The sequence below is a fragment of the Rhinatrema bivittatum genome, chromosome 3 (assembly GCF_901001135.1).
Source record: "Rhinatrema bivittatum chromosome 3, aRhiBiv1.1, whole genome shotgun sequence".
Taxonomy (NCBI): Eukaryota; Metazoa; Chordata; class Amphibia; order Gymnophiona; family Rhinatrematidae; genus Rhinatrema; species Rhinatrema bivittatum.
The window spans coordinates 4,457,063-4,479,099 of record NC_042617.1 but is presented as its reverse complement, the minus strand read 5'-3'; the positions used below and the strand labels follow the sequence as shown (position 1 = coordinate 4,479,099).

Below are 22,037 nucleotides of genomic sequence, written 5' to 3'. Positions count from 1 at the left end.
ATCTCTATTTCGAACAAAGCTCCTTAGCACCGTGTTTTTATCCATTAGAAATGCGAAGCTTACAAGTACAGTTCCTCTCTGAGATATTATTTCTTATTGTGCTAGTTCTAAAATGTCAGAAACATTCATATGTTGACTTTCCTCAGCTCTTTGTTGTTCTTCATTCTTTTTCTGTGGCAAATATGCTCTAGTAACTACTGGTAATACTTGGGGAATTTTTAAATTGTTAACATGCACTTTTAATACAACAGAGAGAGAGACTTGTACATTTTATTTCCTCAAAAACTGGTATATCAGATTATATGTCCCCAAATATACAAGGACAGTGGGATAGTCTCATTGTACAGATTGCTCAAATATTAGGGATTCTGCATGCTACAATGTACATAAAAGTATATAAACGTATACGATGACTTTATTAAACAGCATATAAACAGTATGTTAACAGTGGAGGTGCTGGTACACAAGGATTACTTGACCCATCCATTCAGTCCTGCAGGCTCTCTCCTGCCTAGCTAGTGGATGACATAAAACAAGGTTGAATCATATAAAATTGAAGATGGAAATGTTGTCTACCTAGTTGGATTGTATTTTGATCCCAAAACTCTGGCTATGTGTAGTAAAATGTTTTAGAAATGTGACTGTAGACTTGCAACCCTCAACTAATTTTTCTCTAGCTGAAGCTTTTTGGGATTTTTGCATCTCTGGCATCCTCCCAATGGCTAGCCCTTCTCCTTTTTTTGGGTTGGGTCTTGCCCTGTAGATAATAGTGAGCGCACACTGAGCAAGCTCTGAGAGAGGCTTGGAGGATCTCTCAGGGAGAGACCATCTAAAGTTAGGAGACTATCTTGACTTGAGTTTGGAGGTGTGTTTTGTATGCTTCACTGGGATTGCTGAAGATATAACCTGTTGGAAGTGTATCAAGGGCTTTGTGTCCTCTCCTGAATAGCAGGTCCTTGCATTAAAGCTGTTGAAAATTACTGGACAGTTTTGTTGGCTTTAAGAATATTGAGGACTATCAACAATAGATATATTACCTCCACCTGTCTTGAGGATGGGACAGGCATTTTAAAGTTCTCTCTGGATTCTTCACAATTTTTCTTTCTAACTCTATAAAGATGTTCTCAAAAATAATTTTCTAAATGGTTCTGTGGTTTTTTAGAAGTTTAGGAGATTTTTTTTGTACACACGAGATTTTTTGAGAGAAATGTGTGCATGATTGGAATTGTGGGTTGATGTTCTGGATGGACTGAATGGATGGTGGGTGGATGAAGGTTTTTATATTATAATAGAGTGGGTGATGTTTTTGTTAACTTATATGAAGGATGGACTGTTTTTCTTAAATAGAATGTATAATTTTGTTAGAATGATGGGTCATTGGTAATGAAAATACTGTTCATAGGAATTGGTTTGGGGATGTTTAACAGCTTGCCAGTTGAGGAGAGTTGAAGCTAAGTGTTGATTTTTGTGGTTTTGATCATCTCCAGAAATATATGGTATTCACTCAAGTGATTTTAAATATAGACTGATGGCCATCTCTTCCATCCATTTTCTGAAGATGATAAAGCAAATTTTGTAAGGGTAGTTTTCCAGAAGAAAGAAAAAGTTCTCTCATATTTGCCCAGTTTATTATCAGAAATCAGTATACCCACTGAATATCCAGACTGCTTATTTTCAGTGAAAGGCTAGCAGATAGGATATGATACAGGTAATAAAAAAAAAGTTTATTATAAAATCTAACTTGCCATCCCTCAAGTACTAGATAAAAAATATAAAAGTTTTTTACACTGAGAAATGCTGTGTGCTGATTCCAGTGCCGAAGGCATAATTAATCCTTCATGTAATGGGCTGCTTTCATTTTACATGTGCCTAAACATTTTCAGATGTAGATGAAGAATGTCTGCTTCCACTACATCAACTGAATTAACCTAATACTATTTATTCCTGAATGTTTCAAGTAGCATTCTGCTTTAGTGTTGAATGTTTTCTTGAAATTAGATAGCACGCCTTACTCCCATAGTGCTGACAGATGCTATTACTGACAGGTGCTGACAGGTGCTATTACTGACAGGTGCTGACAGGTGCTATTACTGACAGGTGCTATTACTGAAGAAGACAGCCCCAAGCTCCTGAAAGGTGTCCTCGCTGAAGAAGTCGTAGCTTCAAGCCACCATCACTGAAAGTTTAAATCTGAGATTTTTGATCCGTGCTGTCATTGTTTTCAAGAGTTTTGAGGGGAATGTCTTCGTTCATGTCCTCTGTGATGTGATTCAAGTGTCTCCCCCTGCAGAAGATAAAAACATTGTTCCATGAGGCAGAATGTGTCAGGACAGAACTTAACAAAGCAACACTAAAGATGCAATCGTTGGAAGTCTTGCTTGTTTCAGATCCCTCATCAGACTATAAGAAAAGCCAGGCTGCGTGTCACAAATGTCCACTGATCCTGGCATCCTGTTTTAGACAGCAGCCAATTAAATTCACAAGAACCCAGCTGCTCCCAAAAAGTCAAATTGAGGAAGGTCATTAGTGGAGTGCTGCAGGGGTCTGTACTGGGACTTGTTTTTTAGTGTATATATAAGTAAATCTGGAGAGAGGAAAAATGAGTGACCAAATTTGCAGATGATCTTTTGAGTCATTAAAACAGTGCATTGTGAAGAACTGCAGAAAGACCTTGTAAAACTAAGACACTGGGTATCTAAATGGTAGATGCAACTTACTGTGGGCAAGTACAAAGTAATGCATCTAGAGAAAAATAAATACTACATGTACATGTTGCTGGATTCTGTTAGGAGTCACCACCCAGCACAGGACCTCTGAATCCTTGTGGACAATACCTTGAATCCTTCAGCTCAGTCTGTGTTGGTGGCCAAAAAGGCAAAATATTAGGAATGATTTTGGAAGAGTTTTTCTAGGGTAAAAAGCCTTGGAGTGGTCATAGCCTTTTGATTTCCCGTCCACCTCTAAAAGGACATTCCGAAGAGACTAAGCGGCCGTCCTTCAAGCCACGGAGATGATATCCTCCTGCTACTCTAGGTTGCCCCTCCAGACCTTACCAGAAAGGTCAGGCCAGACAATCCCAGCCTCAGAAGACTCAGCCAGCCCCTCCACCAGGCCCAGCTGCTGGATTTTGACTCCTCGCTGCAGAGCATAAGCCAACCTCCTCTACCGTCCATACCCGTCGGCGGTCGGTTGTGCCACTTCACCAACATATGGCACACAATCACTTCAGATCAGTGGGCACTTGCTGTACTGACCCAAGGTTACCACATCAACTTCCTGTCTGTACCAGCAGACTCCCCACATCGGCAAATGTGGGGATCATCAGACCACTCCTCTCTTCTGGAGGAGGAGGTTTCAACCCTCCTGAAATCCCGGGCAGTAGAACCAGTACCCCTCTCCCAGCAGGGACAGGGGTTCTATTCCAGGTATTTCCTCATCCCAAAAAAGTCAGGGAGCATTCGTCCAATACTGGACCTGCATGCCTTAAACAAATATCTGCAGAAAGAAACGTTCAGGATGGGAACCTTGGGCTCTCTACTTCCTCTTCTACAAAGAGGAGATTGGCTTTGCTCTCTAGATCTTCAGGACACATATACACACAGCTCGATCACTCCATCTCATCGCAAATTCCTTAAATTCCTGGTCGGCCCCCGGCACTTTCAGTACTGGGTACTGCCATTCGGCCTAGCATCCACACCTCGAATCTTTAGCAAGTGCCTCGTAGTGGTCGCGGCCTACCTGAGATATCAAGGCGTCCATGTCATTAGAACATAAGAAATTGCCATGCTGGGTCAGACCAAGGGTCCATCAAGCCCAGCATCCTGTTTCCAACAGAGGCCAAACCAGGCTACAAGAACCTGGCAATTACCCAAACACTAAGAAATTCCCATTCTACTGATGCAATTAATAGCAGTGGCTATTCCCTAAGTAAACTTGATTAATAGCTGTTAATGGACTTCTCCTCCAAGAACTTATCCAAACCTTTTTTGAACCCAGCTACACTAACTGCACTAACCACATCCTCTGGCAACAAATTCCAGAGCTTTATTGTGCACTGAGTGAAAAAGAATTTTCTCCGATTAGTCTTAAATGTGCTACTTGCTAACTTCATGGAATGCCCCCTAGTCCTTCTATTATTCGAAAGTGTAAATAACCGAGTCACATCTACTCGTTCAAGACCTGGTCTCCCGAGGACCTGGTCTCCAGAGGAAGCCAAATATCAGATAAATTTCCTGGAACTTCGAGCGATCAGATATGCCCTCAGAGTATTTCAGGATTGCCTCTCAAACAAGACCATTCTGATTCAAACCGACAACCAGGTAACAATGTAGTGCATCAACAAGCAAGGGGGAACGGGCTCCTACCTTCTGTGTCAGGAAGTTGCACAGATATGGGTGTGGGCTCTTTCCCACTCCATGTACCTCAGAGCAACCTACTTGGGTGTGAACAATGTTCTGGCGGACAGGTTGAGCCGGACCTTTCTGTTACAACTCCTGGCCGGGAAAACCCTCGGCCAGGACCCCCTACCTCAGTTGATGCGGCAGTGCGGGTCCGTCCTTCGGCGCGGCAGGCAGTCACGGACCGCGACGCGACTTCTCCGACGTCAAGACTGCAGCATCGGGGAGACTGCTGGAAACCCCACCTCTTAAAGGGGCCAGGATGCGAGGGCCGGGCTGGCCCCGGAAGATGATGTCATCACCCAGGGAGATTTAAACCTCTCCCTGGGACTCTGCAGTTGCCTTCGCAACAAGGTTCCAGAGTGGCTGCTTCCCATGCTTCTCTGTGCTGCCTGCCTTGACCTCTGTTTGGACCCGGACTTGAGTTTGCCTGCCGCCTGCCTTGACCTCTGTTTGGACCTGGACCTGAGTTTGCCTGCCGCCTGCCTTGACCTCTGTTTTGGACCCGGACCTGAGTTTGCCTGCTGCCTGCCTTAACCTCTGTTTGGACCCAGACTTGAGTTTGCCTGCCGCCTGCCTTGACCTCTGTTTGGACCCGGACTTCGGCACTCCCCCTTCCAGAGAAGAACCCATCAGGCTGGTGTCTTGGTGAGTACCCTCTGGACCAAGGGTCCACATTCTTATCTACTTACATTGTGGGAACAGATTGCGAAGGCCATGGACCCGGGGGATTTGTCAGGCCTCCAGGCCATTCCAGGCCTAGCCCAGCAATTGACGCAACAAAGACAGCAACAACAACAGCAACAACAGTGTCTTGAAGCATTGACAGCAACGGTAGAACTGTCATACAGTCCCACTGGCCCCAACCTTCTCCCGTCCTTTGGTGCATCCTACCACTTCAGAAACATCGGCCGAGGGCAGTGAGGAACCTATGCAACTGGGAAGGAGTCATCTGACTACTGTAGAAAGACAATGCCGAAGAAGGTTAGGACTCTGTCTCTATTGCGGCAATAAGGGACATCTTCTAGCCCAATGCCCTGAACGCCCGGGAAACTTCCGAACCTAGGTGTCTTAGAGGGGCTGACCCTAGGGAGCACTCTTGCCCCTCATTGTACAGTTCCTGTCACTCTACACTACCACCAGGGAACCTTGGCCCTCATTGATTCAGGGTCCGGGGGAAATTTCATTCTGGCAGAAATCGTCCACCAACTTCAGCTACCTGTACTACATCGAGAAACGCCTCTATACATTTCATCTATCCAGGGAGAGAATCTGCCGGGTCAAGTCACAGCCTATACCGCTCTGATAATACTTCACACTGGGGGTCCTCCATAAGGAGGAGATATCCTTCTTCATTCTGGAAAAGGCAGTTCATCCGGTGGTTCTAGGCCTCCCCTGATTACAGAGACACACACCTGTCATCGATTGGGAGACTCTACAAATTGTAGCCTGGGGGTCGGGATGCTTTTCTACTTGTTTAAAGCAGAGACCTCAACCCAAGATCCAGATAGCTACTACTATCCTTCAACCACCTCCGCAATACGCAGATTTTATGGATGTCTTCTCCAAGGAAAATGCAGAGATTCTTCCAGCACATCGACCTTTTGATTGCGCTATAAATCTTATTCCTAATACTGTCCACCTAGAGGGCGGGTAAAGCCTTTATCCGGGCCAGAATCTCTGGCCATGTCTCTATACATTAAAGAAAATCTTGAACGGGGGTTCATTCGACCATCGTCTTCGCCAGCAGGCACGGGATTTTTCTTTGTCCCCAAGAAAGATGGATCATTAAGGCCATGCATTGATTACAGAGGACTTAACGCAATAACTCGTAAAGATCGCTATCCGCTCCCGCTAATTTCGGAATTATTGGATCGCCTTCATGGAGCTAGTATATTTTCCAAACTGGACTTGCATGGTGCATATAACCTGGTGCGAATAAAACCTGGGGATGAGTGGAAAACCGCATTCAATACACGTGATGGACATTATGAATATTTGGTAATGCCTTTCAGACTTTGCAATGCACCAGCTGTATTTCAGAATCTTATGAATGAAATATTTCGAGACATGTTGAATCAGGGTGTAATCATTTATCTGGACGACATATTAATCTATTCCAAGGATCTGGCCAGCCACAGTATGGATGCCCGTAAAGTCCTGCAACGTCTGAGAGAAAATCGACTATTTGTGAAACTGGAGAAGTGCTTATTTGAAAGACAATCTTTACCCTTTTTGGGATTTATTATCTCAAATACAGGTTTCCAAATGGACCCAGATAAACTGGCCAGTATCCGGGAATGGCCGCAACCGGTAGGGCTCCGTTCTCTACAACGATTCCTTGGGTTCGCTAACTTCTATAGGACCTTCATTCCACGATTCTCTCACATTGTGGCACCCCTCACGGCATTAACCAAGAAAGGAGCGGATCCTAAGAATTGGCCTAGCGAGGCAGTACAGGCTTTTAGGAATCTTAAGGCCGCATTCCTACAGAAACCATGTCTTCGTCACCCAGACCCCATGCGTCCTTTTATTGTTGAAGTGGATGCCTCCGACTTAGGGGTAGGAGCCGTACTCGGTCAACATTCCAACCAAGGGAAGCTACTTCCTTGCTCGTACTTTTTTCGTAAATTCTCCCAAGCTGAAAAGAATTACGGAATTGGGGACAAGGAGCTGTTAGCTATTAAACTGGCCTTCGAGGAATGGAGGCAATGGTTAGAGGGAGCACAGCATCCAATTACAGTCTACACCGATCATAAGAACCTGGAATATCTTAGTAAAGCACAACGACTAAACCCCCGCCAGGCTCAATGGTCACTGTTTTTCAGCCGATTCAATTTTGTTCTACGTTACCGTCCAGCCTCTAAGAATATTCGGGCTGATGCTCTTTCCCGACTGTACGAGATCAATGATGTACCTGACTTCCCCAACTATATCATCGACCCAGCGAAAGTGATGTTGGCCACCACTGACACAGCGCCTCCAGGGAAGACAGTAGTACCTCTCCGTCTTCGTACTAAGGTACTTTCTTGGGCTCATGATTCCCTGACGGACGGCCATCCTGGGAGGATGGGTACACTGGACAGATTATCTCGCTTCTATTGGTGGCCTTCTTTACGCCAGGATGTGCGGGCGTATGTAGATTCCTGCCCAAGGTGTGCCCAGCAGAAACCGCTACCTGGTCGGCCATGGGGCCTCCTCCAACCCCTTCCACCGCCTTAGGAACCTTGGACTCATATAAGTACTGATTTTATTGTGGACCTTCCTCCCTCTTCTGGTCATCAGGTCATATGGGTTGTGGTGGACCGTTTTTCTAAGATGGTTCACTTTATCCCTCTGCCTAAGTTACCTTCTGCTCCTGAATTGGCTGGGCTCTTTGTTCTTCATGTATTCCGTCTGCATGGTCTCCCGCTTCACATAACCTCAGACAGAGGTCCACAGTTTACTGCCAAATACTGGGGGTCGTTATGCAAAAAGTTTAGAGTACAGCTGGATTTTACGACTGCCTTTCATCCCCAAGGAAATGGGCAGGCTGAAAGAGTCAATCGTGGCCTAAAGACGTTCCTTCGCCTATTCGTCAATGAACGCCAGGATGATTGGTCTACACTATTATCCTGGGCCGAGTTTTCTCACAACTCGCATACACATTCTGCTACGGGAACCTCACCGTTTCAGATCGTTTTCGGCAAACAACCCCGGCCTCCTCTACCCCTACCTCTATCAGTTGCCTCTCCAGCGGCACAGCTTTCCGCATCGCAGCTGCAGGACCTTTGGAAGACTACTAATGCCAGTCTACTTAAAGCCGCCGATTCTGCCAAACGGAGGGCAGATAAGAATCATTGACCCTCCCCACTGTTTAATGCTGGAGATAGAGTCTGGCTCAGTACACGCCACATTCGTCTCCGGGTTCCTTCCATGAGACTCGCTCCTAAGTACATTGGACCATTTCTTATCAGCAAGCGCTTGGGACCAGTGAACTATCGATTGCGACTCCCAACCAGTCTTCGGATTCATAATTCTTTTCATGTTTCCCTGTTGAAACCATTAGTTTCTTCTTCCTTCCACGCATCTCCACCTCGATCACCGGAGGTAGTATCTGAAGAGGACTCGATCTATCAAGTGCGCGAAATTCTGGACATCCGTCGTCATCACAGGCGATGGGAATACTTGGTGGCGTGGGAAGGTTTTGGTCCAGAAGAGAATTCATGGGAACCATCAGTGAACATTCTTGATAAAACCCTACTTCAGCAATTTCATCTACTACATCCTGAGAAACCCGGCCACTCCAGGAGGGGGTGTAAGAGGGGGGGTACTGTTACAACTCCTGGCCGGGGAAACCCTCGGCCAGGACCCCCTACCTCTCTTGATGTGGCGGTGCGGGTCCGTCCTTTGGCGCGGCAGGCAGTCACGGACCGCAACGCGACTTCTCCGACGTCAAGACTGCAGCGTCGGGGAGACCGCCGGAAACCCCGCCTTTTAAAGGGGCCAGGACGCGAGGGCCGGGCCAGCCCCGGAAGATGATGTCATCACTCAGGGAGATTTAAACCTCTCCCTGGGACTCTGCAGTTGCCTTCGCAGCAAGGTTCCAGAGTGGCTGCTTCCTGTGCTTCTCTGTGCTGCCTGCCTTGACCTCTGTTTGGACCCGGACCTTAGTTTGCCTGCCGCCTGCCTTGACCTCTGTTTGGACCCGGACCTGAGTTTGCCTGCCGCCTGCCTTGACCTCTGTTTGGACCCGGACTTGAGTTTGCCTGCCGCCTGCCTTGACCTCTGTTTGGACCCGGACTTGAGTTTGCCTGCCGCCTGCCTTGACCTCTGTTTGGACCCGGACTTGAGTTTGCCTGCCGCCTGCCTTGACCTCTGTTTGGTCCCGGACTTGAGTTTGCCTGCCGCCTGCCTTAACCTCTGGTTGGACCCGGACTTGAGTTTGCTTGGACTTCGGCACTCCCCCTTCCAGAGAAGAACCCATCAGGCTGGTGTCTTGGTGAGTACCCTCTGGACCAAAGGTCCACATTCTTATCTACTTACATTGTAGGAACACTTTCATCCACACGAATGGTCTCTCAACCCCATGGTAGTGGATACAATCTTCCAACGTTGGGGTTATCCACAATAGAAGTTCACTACCGCAAAGTAGTGAACTTCTGCTCTCTCACTCGCAGTCACCACTTACAGCCGAGGGACGCCTTTGCCCTCTCGTGGTCCAGCGATCTCCTCTACGCGTACCCTCCACTTCCACTCATATTGAAGACTCTCGTGAAGTTACAGAGGGACAAGGGTTTAATGATTCTGATAGCCCCTCACTGGCCACGCCAAGTCTGGTTCCCAATCCTACAGGACCTCTCAGTTCGCCGGCGCATCCCTCTAGGGAAGGATCCGCTTCTGATAATTCAGAACAACGGGTGCCTATGCCACCCCACTTTCACAGCTAGCACTTCACCACCATTCCCCACAGTGCCACCTTGTGGAAGAGGCTGGGACTTCAGGAGCTCCTTTCCAAGCCAGTGCCTCCTGCTAAGAGAGGCTTTGAAGGGAGCTCCTGCTTCAAAAGAGTTTATGCATAAATACACAGTATGAATATTTGCCCTCTTATTGTGGGTAACATTTTAATTTAAAAAAAAAAGTATATTCTGTGGATCCACAAATCTCAGCAGAGTATGGGTAGAGTTAGGGTAAGGAAGGCAAGATATGCACAGGGATATTTGTGAAATCCCCAAGCACACTTTCCTCTTTGTATAAAAATTGCCCTCAATCTTAGGCTAAAAGGGAATAGATTTAGGAGTTATTTCTTCATAGGAGAAAGGGTGATATACGAAAATTGTCGTTCACTGGAGGTGGAGGATACCAAAATTCAAGCAAGAATGGGATACACAGAGGTTTTTGGATGTGAGGGTAAAGCCTGAGATCAAGCTCTGACTATTGCATCACCACTGGGAAGACTAGGCTGACCTTTTGGTCGTCATCTGGTGGTGTTTTCACGTTTCTGTGACTTACGGTTTTTGTTCTACATCATTGATAGTTTCTGGCAGTCTCATATTCAGAGTCTCAGGTAGAAAGAAGGCCACCAAGCCACTGATAATGGCAACCGAGCAGTAAATAAGCTGGGGGAGCAGATTCCAAATATCATCCAATAGTATGATGAGCGGGGCTAGTGATGCTGCTACTCGAGCAACGAAGGCAGTATAGCCGATGCCGTTCTGTCTGCAAAACAGAAAGTTATCCACAGATAGCAAGGAATGCACCTCCCCTTCCAGTCACCACCATCACCCCTTTCTATCCACGCTTCCCACCACCACCACCATCATCCCTTTCTATCCAAGTTTCCCACCATCACCACCATCCCCCTTTCTATCCACGCTTCCCACCCATCACCACCATCATCCCTTTCTATCCATGCTTCTCACCATCACCACCATCACCCCATTCTATCCACGCTTCCCACCATCACCACCATCACTCCTTTCTATCCACGCTTCCCACCTATCTCCACCATCACCCCTTTCTATCCACGCTTCCCACCCATCACCACCATCATCCCTTTCTATCCACGCTTCCCACCCATCACCACCATCACCCCTTTCTATCCACCCTTCCCACCATCACCACCATCACCCCTTTCTATCCACCCTTCCCACCCATCACCACCATCATCCCTTTCTATCCACCCTTCCCACCCATCACCACCATCATCCCTTTCTATCCACGCTTCCCACCATCACCACCACCAGCATCCCTTTCTATCCACGCTTCCCACCACCACCACCACCAGCATCCCTTTCTATCCACGTTTACCACCACCACCAGCATCCCTTTCTATCCACGCTTCCCACCATCACCACCACCAGCATCCCTTTCTATCCACGCTTCCCACCCATCACCACCAACATCCCTTTCTATCCACGCTTCCCACCCATCACCACCATCATCCCTTTCTATCCACGCTTCCCACCCATCACCACCAACATCCCTTTCTATCCACGCTTCTCACCCATCACCACCAACATCCCTTTCTATCCACGCTTCCCACCCATCACCCACATCCCTTTCTATCCAAGCTTCCCACCATCCCCACCATCACCCCTTTCTATCCACGCTTCCCACCATCACAACCATCATCCCTTTCTATCCACGCTTCTCACCATCACCACCATCATCCCTTTCTATCCACGCTTCCCACCATCACCACCAACATCCCTTTCTATCCACGCTTCCCACCCATCACCACCATCATCCCTTTCTATCCACGCTTCCCACCACCACCACATCACCCCTTTCCACGCTTCCCACCCCACCACCACCATCACTTTCTATCCACGCTTCCCACCCATCACCACCAACATCCCTTTCTATCCACGTTTCCCACCCATCACCACCATCCCCCTTTCTATCCACGTTTCCCACCCATCACCACCACCATCCCTTTCTATCCACGTTTCCCACCCATCACCACCATCCCCCTTTCTATCCACGTTTCCCACCCATCACCACCACCATCCCTTTCTATCCATGCTTCCCACCCATCACCATCACCCCTTTCTATCCATGCTTCCCACCCATCACCACCAAATCCCTTTCTATCCAAGCTTCCCACCCATCACCACCAACATCCCTTTCTATCCAAGCTTCCCACCCATCACCAACATCACCCCTTTCTATCCACGCTTCCCACCCATCACCACCAACATCCCTTTCTATCCACGCTTCCCACCATCACCACCAACATCCCTTTCTATCCACGCTTCCCACCATCACCACCAACATCCCTTTCTATTCACGCTTCCCACCCATCACCACCAACATCCCTTTCTATCCACGCTTCCCACCCATCACCACCAACATCCCTTTCTATACACGCTTCCCACCATCACCACCAACATCCCTTTCTATCCACGCTTCCCACCCATCACCACCAACATCCCTTTCTATCCACGCTTCCCACCCATCACCACCATCACCCCTTTCTATCCACCCTTCCCACCCATCACCACCAACATCCCTTTCTATCCACGCTTCCCACCCATCACAACCATCACCCCTTTCTATCCACGCTTCCCACCATCACCACCATCCCCCTTTCTATCCACGTTTCCCACCCATCACCACCATCACCCCTATCTATCCATGCTTCCCACCATCACCACCATCCCCCTTTCTATCCACGTTTCCCACCCATCACCACCAACATCCCTTTCTATCCATGCTTACCACCACCATCACCCCTTTCTATCCACGCTTCCCACCACAATCACCATCATCCCTTTCTATCCACGCTTCCCACCATCACCACCACCATCCCTTTCTATCCATGCTTCCCACCACCACCATCACCCCTTTCTATCCACACTTCCCACCATCACCACCAACATCCCTTTCTATCCACGCTTCCCACCCATCACCACCAACATCCCTTTCTATCCACGCTTCCTACCACCACCACCACCTCTTTCTATCCACGCTTCCCACCCATCACCACCAACATCCCTTTCTATCCATGCTTCTCACCCATCACCACCAACATCCCTTTCTATCCACGCTTCTCACCCATCACCACCAACATCCCTTTCTATCCACGCTTCTCACCCATCACCACCAACATCACTTTCTATCCACGCTTCCCACCCATCACAACCATCACCCCTTTCTATCCACGCTTCCACCATCACCACCAACATCCCTTTCTATCCATGCTTCTCACCCATCACCACCAACATCCCTTTCTATCCACGCTTCCCACCAATCACCACCATCCCTTTCTATCCACGCTTCCCACCAATCACCACCATCCCTTTCTATCCACGATTCCCACCCATCACCACCATCACCCCTTTCTATCCACGCTTCCCATCCATCACCACCAACATCCCTTTCTATCCACGCTTCCCACCCATCACAACCATCACCCCTTTCTATCCACTCTTCCCACCATCACCACCATCCCCCTTTCTATCCACGTTTCCCACCCATCACCACCATCACCCCTTTCTATCCACGCTTCCCACCATCACCACCATCCCCCTTTCTATCCACGTTTCCCACCCATCACCACCAACATCCCTTTCCATCCACGCTTCCCACCACCACCACCATCACCCCTTTCTATCCACGCTTCCCACCACCACCACCATCATCCCTTTCTATCCACGCTTCCCACCACCACCATCACCCCTTTCTATCCACACTTCCCACCATCACCACCAACATCCCTTTCTATCCACGCTTCCCACCCATCACCACCAACATCCCTTTCTATCCACGCTTCCTACCACCACCACCAACTCTTTCTATCCACGCTTCCTACCACCACCACCTCTTTCTATCCACGCTTCCCACCCATCACCACCAATATCCCTGTCTTGCCAGGACAGTCTCTTTTTCAGTATTGGCAGTGGCGGCGGGGCTCTCTTTGTTAGGGGCGGCAGCTCTGCTATTTGTGCCCTTCCAGCAGCAGCGTCCAGAGCCGTGGCCATAGGCCAGCTACAGCACTAAGATTTCCCAAAAGGCAGAGCAGGCAACTGCACAGGAAAAACCACTCCCATCCCTGAAAGCAAGCCCCTTTCACTGGGAGTGGTGTGGCCTTGTCCTTTCACTGAGAGTGATGGGGGGGGGGGTGTCCTTTCACTGAGAGTGATGGGGGGGGCGGTGTCCTTTCACTGGGACTGGTGTGGCCTTGTCCTTTCACTGAGAGTGATGGGGGGGGGGTGTCCTTTCACTGGGAGTGGTGTGGCCTTGTCCTTTCACTGAGAGTGATGGGGGGGGGGGTGTCCTTTCACTGGGAGTGGTGTGGCCTTGTCCTACCACTGAGAGTGATGGGGGGGGGTGTCCTTTCACTGGGAGTGGTGTGGCCTTGTCCTTTCACTGGGAGTGATGGGGGGCGTTGTCCTTTCACTGGGAGTGATGGGGGGGGTGTCCTTTCACTGGGAGTGGTGTGGCCGTGTCCTTTCACTGGGAGTGATGGGGGGGGGGGTGTCCTTTCACTGGGAGTGGTGTGGCCGTGTCCTTTCACTGAGAGTGATGGGGGGGGGGGTGTCCTTTCACTGGGAGTGGTGTGGCCTTGTCCTTTCACTGGGAGTGATGGGGGGGGGGGGTGTCCTTTCACTGGGAGTGGTGTGGCCGTGTCCTTTCACTGGGAGTGATGGGGGGGTGTCCTTATTTTAGACTAGGTAGCTGAGGCAACATTGAGGTGGCATCCTTCGAGCTTGCTACAGCTTCCAGTTTTGGGGAAAAGCCCTCCCCTATGTCAAGGGGGCCAACCAGCTGTCCCAATGCTTGAATGCACCCAGAGTGTTAAATCCATCACTGTTCCCACCACTGCCCTCTTTATCTGTCAAAACATACCCATCTCTCTCTCTGGCACTAATTCAGACCGTATGAGATCCTCTCCCACTACCTGACGTTAGTGATGACGGAAGGAATCCCTCTCCCTATCCCCAGTGCTATCGAGACTGAGGGAGCCTCCCTCCCTGTAGCTCATTCCTACCTCAGCACAGTCGGGTATAGCTCTGCGGTGTAGAGGATTACAGACGTAAAGGCAGCTTCGGAGAATCCTTTCCCTATGATGGCTATCACTGAGCGCACAGAGCCCACAGCTGGAAAATAAAACATGGGCAGAGAAAAAAAGTGACAGATCAATCAAGAAAAGGCTGGAAAAAGTTTAGGTTATCTGTGCAGGAGCTCTCAGGCTGCGATCATCATGTTGTCTGCTATTATTAGAGAGGGAATAGCCTGATGCATCAGTGTGGGGCGACTCAGGTTTTCTACTGTCCAGATCAGTCAGGGAGTCCCAGTTACAGCTAGTGGTCAGATTTAGGGACATTTAATGACAAAGACTCCAGAAGGAGCCATGCAACACTGACACTAGCTGAGCAATTATGATTGCAATGACTGGACTCAAATAGGGAAAATCCCTTGGGAGTTGTGAATGAAGGTTGATAGTACCAGTCCTTGTTCCAATTAAACTGGAAGTCCAAAAGAATAGGAGAAAATGCCATTAAAATAAAAAGAGAGAGAAAAACAGATTGTGCAACACAAGCCTGGAGAAGTTGGCTTAAGGGAGGAAGTGCAGATTCAGGTTATGTGCGCACATGCTCACAGACTGGGATGACTATGTTGACTCCTATGGATAAGCCTGTGACCAGCAGTGTCCAGGCCTGAGCATGCCTCCGGCCAGCTTTGTTCATGAAGAAGTAGATGCCTAGTTTGGCTGGTAACTCAATAGCGCCGTAGACAAAGTGAGTCATATACATATCCAGCCCGAAGCCTGTAATATTGAGACTGATCCCATAGTAGGAGAATGCCACACCATACCTACAGTGGAGGAAAAGAGAAATGCAGAGTAGTGAAATGACGGGAACAGAGATCCAGTCTTAAGCTTATTTATCTTATAACAGGAAGTTTTATAGACTTTGGTTCATGCATCCTCCCTGTTGGTATGGTTTTTTTTTTAATACACTTTTTATTGGCAAAATCAACAGCGACAACATGCCACACATATATAGCAATTTTCCACATAAGGTTTTGAAGGTAACATATCCTCCTCCATTACCCACCTATATTACTCCCCCTCCACTCCCTTTCCTTTACTGTAACCCAACCCAATAAAGACATCAAGGGTCAATAATAGCATAACGTAATTGTTTTACGGATCTGTCAATTGGAGCTGAAAAGGAGTCCAAAATGTAACAAAATTGTCTAAGTTAATAGCAGTCAACTTCCCCAGATAATACCTGTTCAATGCACTTCTGCATAGTAGGTAAAAATATTCTCTTCCACCATTGCACCAACTCAATTCAGGTTGCTATAATAACTTGTGATATCAATATTTGTAACTCAACCAGAATATTGGGAGTAGGCAAGCTTAAGAGAAGTACCTTTTGGATCTTTATCAATAGGGGCACCTATAGTCTCTAAAATTAATGCTAAAACATATCCCAATAGTCATGAACTAAAGAGCATCCCTACCTCTCCACAACCCCATCAGCATTTATTTGAAATGCTCAAATATATTCGATGAAGACGCTTAGGTGTAAGTTACCAATGACACAAAATCTTGAAACCATTTTCAACAAGTAGAGAGGAAACAGAATACTGCCCCACGGAAATTAAACGAAGGTCTCAAGATGTCTCCTGCAATGCTCCATCTAAATCCCTTTCCCATGCTTGAACATGTGTTGGCTTTACAGGTGGTTTCACAGTAACATTCAAACAAGGTCCATCCCTGTAAAAGGTTTGATTTAACACCCACAATATCCAAATAGCATTTCACCTATCTATATGGACACCTCTCTCTCTCTGCAAGATGAAAATTCCCGTGAAGGACATCAAACCCTGTTTGTTTGTCTTTGCCCATGGGTGGACAAAATGCTGTCTAGGACTGGGTCTCTGCTCTTTTATTCTGAAGCTAATGTAAGTTCTCACCAGTGATCAGCAAAATAATGGAAGAGCTCTACTGCAACAGAGCATTATAAAAAAAAATGTTTTAAGTTATTTATTTTTTTTATACCTTACTCTTTATTTAATTTTAACATATTAATATGACATACAGTGCCAATCAACATAATGAATATTAATCGCCAAAGTAAAAAATAAGAGTATTCAGAGGAAAAAACAAGGAAAAATATTACAATCAAATTATTGATACATAGAAACATAGAAATGACGGCAGAAGAAGACCAAACGGCTCATCCAGTCTGCCCAGCAAGTTTCGCTTTTTTTTTTCCTCATACTTATCTGTTACTCTTGGCTCTTGGTAACCTTTTGGTTCTATTTCCCTTCCACCCCCACCGTTAATGCAGAGAGCAGTGTTGGAGCTGCATCTAAGTGAAATATCTGGCTTAGGGGGTCATTTATCAAAATGCGGTAAGGCGTTTTCGCATGCGTTAAGGGCTTATCGCATGCGAAAAGCCCCGTTAACGCATGCGATAGACCTTTAACGCATGCGAAAACGTGTTTACCGCATGCGATCGCACCATATCGTATGGTGCGATGCAAATTCCATGTTCTCTCAACCTAGCTTGATGGACTCTCTACCTGGGTAACATCAAGCTAGGTTGAGAGAACATTGCCCAAATCTCATCTTGGAGTGAGTTTCCTCACTCCGAAGGCCAGCAAATCTTCACAAGAGACCACTGTTCTGTTCGTAGGTGTCACGTAGCATGTCAAAGTGGCCCCTAACCCCCTACACTCTTACCTAATCCCCACCTCGAGTTACTAGGTGGGCCTACCATAGGGATACAAATACCTGCCTATGGGCCATGATATTATGGCCAGTCTCTCTCAGTCTCTCTCACTCTCACAACATTTCACATGCGGTACTTACCAGATAAATCCAGGCCTTAATTAGTTAGGGGTAGTAACTGCTGCAATGAGCAAGCTACACCCATGCTTATTTGTTTACCCAGACTATGTAATTCAGTCGTTGTTGTCTGTATATAGATCCACTTTTCTTCATTCCCCCTGCCGTTGAAGCAGAGAGCTATGCTGGATATGTATTGAAAGTGAAGCATCAGACTTTCTCCCCTGCCGTTGAAGCAGAGAGCTATGTTGGATATGCATTGAAAGTGAAGTATAAGGCTTATTTGGTTTGGGGTAGTAACCACCGTAACGTATACAGGCAATCAATATCTCACTCATTCCTTTACCCTTTTTCCTCCTATCCCATAGCATTTAAACAATTAAATATCCTGATACTATGCAATTGGGGAGATCAAGATTCCAGTTAGGAGCTATATTAATACTCAACACAAACATTACAGGAAACAAGGAGAGTCCCAATCATTCTTCTAAGTGATAACACTAGTTGGCAGTATTCCCGATCAATATCTTGGCATCTAAAAATGACTTAAGGTCAGATGGTTCAAAATATATCTATTTAACATTGTTTATTTTCATGATACATTTGCATGGATAACTAAGAGTAATCGGGGCTCCTATTTGCTCAACCTGTTGCCTGAGAGCTAAGAATTCATTTCTCCTTTGCTGAGTTGCTTTTACAATGTCCTGGAAAATCCATATTTTTTGTTCATAATAATGAACCTATTTCTTAGAAATAACTTGAGAACTAAACCTCTGACAGAAGGAAAAATAAACTTAACAAGCAATGTTCCTCGTCTTTCAATAGATTCTTCTCCCGATGCCTCCAGTATTGCTGAAATATTAACAGTAGGCAGTTCTTCTTTTCTTTTATCAAAGGATACAAAATAGATCTTGGCCACAGGTGGCGTTGCTTCAGAAGGTATTTTTAAGACTTCCTGTAAATATCTCTTAAACTGGTCTTGTTATGAACCCTCCTGTGGCGGTGCTACGGGAGGCTCCTTACCTCTTCCTGGAGGCCGCTCCAAGCCAGGGTCTCGCCTGCAAACTGTCCAGGATTTGCTCCAGGGCCTGGGAGGCCTCGATGTCCTTGGGGCCTGCCTGAGGCTGCTTGTGTTTGCATGGACTGCCTGGTGTGAGCCACGCCCTTCCCTAGGGGCCGGCCCACAGCACTTCTCCATAGTTATAGGGCAAGCTAGGTGTGGGCCTGCCAAACTCCTCCCAGGGAGTCGCTGGTCTGCAGCCCTATAAAAGGACTTCAACTTCATTCTGTCTTTGCCTTGCATCAGCATGACTTCCTCTGGAGGCTCCTGCCTGCCAGAGCCTTGTAAGGTCTTCTGTTCGTCGTGGAGCTCCTCATCTCGTTTGCCCTTGTACCATGTCTTTGTGTCTTGATGTCTTGCCTGAGGTCCCTGACCATGTCCTGATGTGTCTGCCTGCCAGGATGTTCTTCCCTGCATCTTCGTCTGGTGCTCCTGAGCCTTCCGTTCCTGCAAAGCCGTGGTTCTCGGATAATGTCGTGCCCGAGAATGGAGTGGCCTGCAGGTGGGATTCGTCCCTGTGCTCCTGAGCCTCTGTTCCCGCCAGCCATGGGGGAAGCTTCGGATGACACCGGCTTCGTCATTGAAGTTCCTCCTTGCCTGGGTCTTCCCTGTGCTTGTCCCGCTCCCCTGGGACAGGGTGGTCCGCGACTCAGCCCTGCGGGTGGGCTGAGTAGGGTGCCCTGAGTGACAGTGCCAATGTCCTCCTGCCTTATGTCTTGTCTTGTTTGGATCAAGTTCCTCATCATGCTTGTGATGCCGTCGCATCAACCCAGTCTTGTCCGAGATGCTGTCACATCAATCATAGTCCTGTCTACGTGTCAAGGCCTCCGTCTGCCCTCAACCTCAAGCCAAGCCTGCTGCTCCATGCTGATTCAAGTGGCAGGTCCGAAAGGGCTCGGAACAGTCGGAGGACCGTTCCCCTACCAACATCTCATGTTGTTGGCTCTGGGAGCTTGCAGGCCTGGCAGAGGGTAAGACCGTGTTCAGCCATGCTGGAGCATGCCGTCAACCCTCGGCTCGGTCCTGGACGCGTCTGGGGTCGGGCTGAGGCCCAAGGGCACACTAAACACCCCGAACACAACAGAATGCAAGGCCTTTCGAGGCCCCTTCTCAACAGGTCTTGAGTTGAAACATACTGAATTTGAGGAAAATTCAACACTCTCAAATCCTATATCTTACTTCATTCTCTATTTTTTCCAGCTTTTTTGTTCGCTCCATTTCTCCCTGTATCAAACCTTCTTGAACCTGGGCCACTTTTTGTTCCATCTTTGTAGCACGCACAACAACCTGTTGTTCTAACACTTGTGAATGATTGTTTGCATCAGCTATTGCAGATGTTAAGGAAATCGATTTTTCTAACGACATTATTTATTTTATTTATAACTTTTTTTATACCGAAGTTCAGGTAACAGAATTACTTATCACTCCGGTTTACATTATAACAAGTAGAAAACAATGACAACATATGTCTTACAATGAACAAGGGAGTGAACAACTTGGATAATATAACATAACATAACTAGGAACAGTAGCAGTATGCACTATTAGAGCGAGACTAAGCGCATAGGGAGGGAGGTTTGCTAATGGGGGGGGAGGGGGAAGGTTGTTCGTGGAGGGGGGGGGGAGGAGGGAGAAATTTCTTATTGATGAGTAAAAACATGAGCATAGGTTCTGGACATCAACAGTATGAAAACAGTCTATGGGAGCTGTAGAAGACTAAGTAAATTAAGGGAATGCTTGACCGAATAGCCATGTCTTGAGTCTTTTTTTGAACGTGTTGAGGCAATGTATCAGCCTTAGCTCCGGAGGAAGCAGATTCCACTGTTTGGGGCCTGCTGTGGATAGAGCTCTTTTACTTAAAGATGTTTTCATGGGAGGTGCATGTAGAGTTCCTCTTTGTGCTAATCTTAGCGGTCGGGAAGACGTGTGAAGCTGAAGAGGGATTCTGAGGTCCAGTGGAGTGTTGTTGAATATGGCTTTGTGGGTGATTGATAGAAGTTTAAACAGGATTCGAGCTTTGACTGGGAGCCAGTGGAGCTTCTTTAGAATTGGTGTTATATGATCTCGTTTGTTGGATTTAGTGAGACACCTTGCTGTAGCGTTCTGTAACAGTTGAAGAGGCTTTAGGGTGTAGACTGGGAGACCGTGAAGCAGTGAATTACAGTAGTCCATTTTCGAGAAGATGATGGATTGTAACACTGACCTGAAATCGTGAAAATGAAGGAGGGGTCGAAGCCTTTTTAGAACTTGGAGTTTGTAGTAGCACTCTTTAACCGTAGTGTTGATGAAATCAGAAAGGCTCAGATGGTTATCCATGACCACCCCAAGGTTTCTGACCCGTGGGGAGAGAACTGGGAGCGGCGTAAGGTGAGAGCTATTCAATGGAAGGGTGCCATCTTGAGTGATCAAGAGGAATTCTGTCTTGTCAGTGTTGAGTATCAGGTTAAGGTTAGACAGGAGTTTGTTAATGGAGAGGAGGCAGGAGTTCCAAAAATGTACGGTCTTTTGAAGTGATTCGGTGATAGGAATAAGGATTTGGATGTCATCTGCATATAAGTAATGGGTTAACTTTAGATTGGAAAGGAGATGACAAAGCGGGAGAAGATAGATATTGAATAACGTAGGGGATAGCGAAGAACCTTGAGGGACCCCTAATGTAGAACTGAACGGTGGTGACTCTTTGCTATTGATCTTAACTTTGTAGTATCTGTTCTGGAGGAAAGATTTGAACCAGTTTAGATCTTTGTTTTTGATGCCGATCTCGGATAGTCTTTCGATGAGATAATCATGGTTGACCATGTCAAAGGCGGCCGAAAGATCAAGGAGGATGAGCAAGCAGGGATGTTTGTTTTCTAGATTCATGAGAATGTTGTCTGACAGAGATAAAAGAAGAGTTTCGGTACTGCGGGATTTGCGAAAGCCTAATTGAGCCGGGGAGAGGATGTTGTTGTTTTCAAGAAATTCAGAGAGCTGTTTGTTGACTATTCTTTCCAGGATTTTGGCAATGATCGGAAGATTAGCAATCGGGCGGAAATTTGCTGGGTTATCTGTAGAGAGATTTGGGTTTTTTAATAAGGGTTTTAAGATGGCAAGTTTGAGGGGGTCAGGGACCAGGCCCTGTGATAGAGAGGCGTTGATGATCTGGGTGATAGGCTTAGCGACGTCTTTAGCGAAGGTTATGAGAAGGTTAGCTGGAATTGCATCAAGAGGGTGTGAGGATGGCTTGAGTTTCTTTAAAAGGTTTTCAATCTCTAAAGAAGATGTAAGCTCGAAATCCTCTAAGCGGGCCATT

The 22,037-nt window shown here is 47.2% G+C and overlaps 1 protein-coding gene across 1 annotated transcript in view; it reads right to left on the bottom strand.

Annotated features, from left to right (window-relative positions):
* Positions 1 to 256: 256 nt before the first annotated feature.
* Positions 257 to 22,037, bottom strand: part of SLC22A7 (solute carrier family 22 member 7) — a 103,554-nt gene continuing 81,773 nt past the window's right edge. Inside the window, exons 7-10 of the mRNA XM_029592822.1 lie at positions 15,484 to 15,698; positions 14,872 to 14,980; positions 10,389 to 10,595; positions 257 to 2,284 (exon numbers count right to left, since the gene is read on the bottom strand). Coding sequence (XP_029448682.1) covers positions 2,185 to 2,284; positions 10,389 to 10,595; positions 14,872 to 14,980; positions 15,484 to 15,698 — 631 coding nt within the window. The 3' untranslated portion in view covers positions 257 to 2,184. The remainder of the gene's footprint in view (positions 2,285 to 10,388; positions 10,596 to 14,871; positions 14,981 to 15,483; positions 15,699 to 22,037) is intronic.